At 50.0% G+C, this 3,383-nt stretch overlaps 1 protein-coding gene across 1 annotated transcript; it reads right to left on the bottom strand.

Moving 5' to 3' along the window:
• Positions 1–2,384: 2,384 nt before the first annotated feature.
• On the bottom strand, positions 2,385–3,138 carry Pmar_PMAR004228 (hypothetical protein; the record flags this gene model as incomplete). Its single annotated transcript, XM_002768590.1, has 3 exons — positions 2,385–2,697; positions 2,746–2,930; positions 3,022–3,138. 3 exons carry the CDS (start codon positions 3,136–3,138, stop codon positions 2,385–2,387), a joined length of 615 nt encoding a protein of 204 aa, XP_002768636.1.
• Positions 3,139–3,383: the final 245 nt, after the last annotated feature.

The following is a 3,383-nucleotide window of genomic DNA, read 5'->3' as shown; positions in this document are numbered from 1 at the left end:
CCCCCCCCAGGGCGTGCGACGATGGTCTTCGAGCTACGACATGCAACGGAGGGACATTGCAGGCCCTTTGGTGCGCCCTGCTGAATGCGTTATCTCCGAACGACGACCGTTCAACGACCGTCGTTGAGACCGATGAGGCTTCGAATCATGCGGGTCAATCGAAGGCGCTAACCCGATGGAGCATAACCCATGGCCTCTTAGGACGATGCCCAAGGGAAATTTAGCAAAACCGTGATGCAGACATGAAAAGCTGCACGACTATTCCTCTTGTGCGCATAAGGTATGGTAGCATACTATCAATGAAACTAACTACTGGGAGTCGGGGCACTCTCCTAGACTAAATGAGCATCATAATGACCGCGAACAAGGCCAAGCTACTCTCGATGCCTCAGAGACTGTATTACAGGTTCGCGTGCAAAAGCATGAGCCAGAAAAGCACAATCCGGGGAGTGCGCAAGATTCGTATAGTCCTTCACAAACTTTGCGACTTTTGAATGGATTTCCCCCCACTGGTCGCAGTGCCTTATCGTGGCGTGGGGGTTACTGGTCCAGTAATACTGGATGGTGAATTCCAGGCAGACTACGAGCCCTTCAAAATAAGAAAAGGAAACTGTGGTGTATCCACACAATTATTGTCTCCTTCCTTTCCACCGCAGCTCACACAATTCGTCTCTTTATTCTTTCCGCTGTAATCAATAGTACTAACTTAATACTTTTATCTACCTCTTTTGGTAATCCTGAATTCATAAGTACACAACACTCAGAGAGTCAACTCGGTGCTCACTGGGCCAGAGACCCTGGCTGTTGACTCTCGCTCGACGAGTAGTACTCGTGCCTCCCAAACTAACTTCAACTGGCAGGTGAGTTCAGAGAAGTCCCCATTAACTAAATGATAACTGAACGCTAATCGATCGAACATCCCACCAACCAAATCACGAACTCGTTTGTTGACCTAGCCCAATAAACCGAGTCAATTTAATTGACCTTCATAGGTTAACCAAGTGGCTATCAAACTACCTAATATAATCTCGAGTGTCGTCACTCTGCAATCTGCTCTACTGGTTGCGTAACGCAACTTGCGTTGGCGGTCAAGTTCGTGGAGCGTGGGAAGACTTCTACTTGTCTTCATGATTTATCCTCCACGAGTCATCTGTACCATCACTAACCAGCCCGGGGTGGGTTCCTCATAGTTTATCAACGGGACGCGGAATAATGAGCGCCACACCATCGCTCCTCGCATTGGTAGATGGGGAGTAGGAACCGAGGGGTCCTTGACAGAAGGCGGTTCTGTATCCAGAGAAGGAAGATCCTCCTTCGGCCTCACATAGTTTATAGTGGTCGATCTCGATACCGGAACCTCTAGAAAGAAACTCTAATCCATATCGCCGGGGAACTCGTCGACGTTGGTGGAGCGCAACAAAGAACAGGATATCTCTCCCGGGTATCCGCGCGACCGTCGGCTTGCGACGGTCCCCCTCTAAGAAGGGCCGTCCTACCAATAGAAAAAATAGCACTACTATCATCATAACTCTTGTTACAAGGGGTCTCTACCACAACAGAATTGTCCGTAACCTCATCGGGGTCAGACTCAGTGGCTAATTGAAGCAAGAAGGCTTCGTCAGCCTGCCAGAGACGGGTGACTTCTGAACCCGTCCCAGAGCCCCGTCAAGCCGTGGTCTGAGACCACGGTCCCTTGTCCCTAGATGGGTACTTGGAGGCTATATGACCCTTCTTGTTGCAGTTGCAACACACAATCTCAGACAAATTGTCTGAGACAATAGACGTCTGGCTGTAGTAGTAGGAGCCGGGCGTGAAACCGCAGCCACCGACTTGGTAACCTCCTAAGCCATCCATTCGTTGGACTTAGCCATGTAACGGGCTACCTCGGCCATACTGTTGATCGTTTTAGCCATAGCTCGCTGGGCAGGACGCCCTTGAAGGGTGACCCTTCCAAGTCCATCGCTGTAGGCTACAGCCTGTAGCCTGTATAACGGTAGAGAACTCATGGTTCTCAGTGTCCGACCACTGACGAAACTGAACGACATTGGTAAAGTCCTCGGTGGCAACCCGCATGGCGCAGGCAATTAATCCCATAATGAAAGGGATGCCGATCGTGAATCTCTCCCTGATCAACTGTGGTCTCTAAGCAGGAATAACAAAATTCAACACTCGAACAAACACAAGAGCGGCCTTATCACAATGCAAATCTCCACATCACAGCAACAGCAGCAACGATCCTCATAAAACATACTACGCATAGCATGTTGGCATTGTGAATCGACAACGAGGTAAAATGAGGAGAGGTTGATAAAGTTGTTATTCATTATTCGCGAGTCGGCGCCTCAATAGAGTGTGGCTGGGAAATACAAATGTCTCCTCCAACTTCAAACTGTGACATTCAACTCAGCGGCTCGTGTAGTCTTGATAGCCGTTACGGAGACATCATGATGCTTATCGCACAGAGCTCTGAAGCTTCCACCGAATCCATCTTTGATGGTCTGAATCGCGTTGAGGCATTGTCTCTGCCTATTCATTGCTGGCGATTCACCCTCCGCACGAGGACTGGGAGGGGATAGCTGAATGTTCCTTAGAGGATCCAGATAAGTGACCTCGGTAGTCGGCTGAGCTAGGGAGAAATATGCGCCGCTCCCTACAATGTGGGGGTTGTACATCTTGAGAGTAGGCGAGCCTAGATATCTGAACTGCAAACGTCAACATCGGTGTCGACTTTCACAACTGTCCTACGATGTCCGGAACGCCGGATACTTTTCTGCCTTGGGACAAGTAATCGCCCCAGTTTGCACGCCGTTGCCAACGATGTAGAAGTCCAATGCTGCCGAGTCATCACTGTTCTTCTCGCGATTATCATAACCGCAATGGAGAGCATTTTTCCTTTCGTCAAAGGTTGCATATCTCGTAGGAGGATAATCCTGAAAGGCAAGCAGCTTATGAGCGCCCTTGGTCCTTGAGAGGGGTTTGCCCTCCAGATGACCATCTTAATGTGACCACATATTTCCTTACGCTGAACTCCCCAGCGGAGGCGGGTTGGACAGCGGCCCTGACTGCGTTGCAAGGAATCAAACTCGATAACATAACGGCAGCAGATGCCGCACTGATGACGAGTTGCTTAACCGACATTTGGAAGATAACGTTCGACGCTGAATAGGCGTGATCAAAGCAGAAGGCCAACATTGTGTTTCCAAGCCTTCCACAAGAAGGCTCCGATAGAGCCCCATAGATCGATCGAGCAAAGGACGAAGTCAACAGCTCCGATGAATCAGAGTTACAACCAGTGGCGCATACTCGGCGAGTGCTCAACAGCGGAATGCAAAGGAAATTCCATCCCGCTCGAGCTACCGGATTGCCCGTCTCTCAGGGCGTGC

The sequence above is a fragment of the Perkinsus marinus genome, assembly GCF_000006405.1.
Source record: "Perkinsus marinus ATCC 50983 genomic scaffold scf_1104296967842, whole genome shotgun sequence".
NCBI classification, from domain to species: Eukaryota; Perkinsozoa; order Perkinsida; family Perkinsidae; genus Perkinsus; species Perkinsus marinus.
The sequence above is the reverse complement of the archived record's forward strand: the minus strand, read 5'-3'. Positions and strand labels throughout refer to the sequence as shown.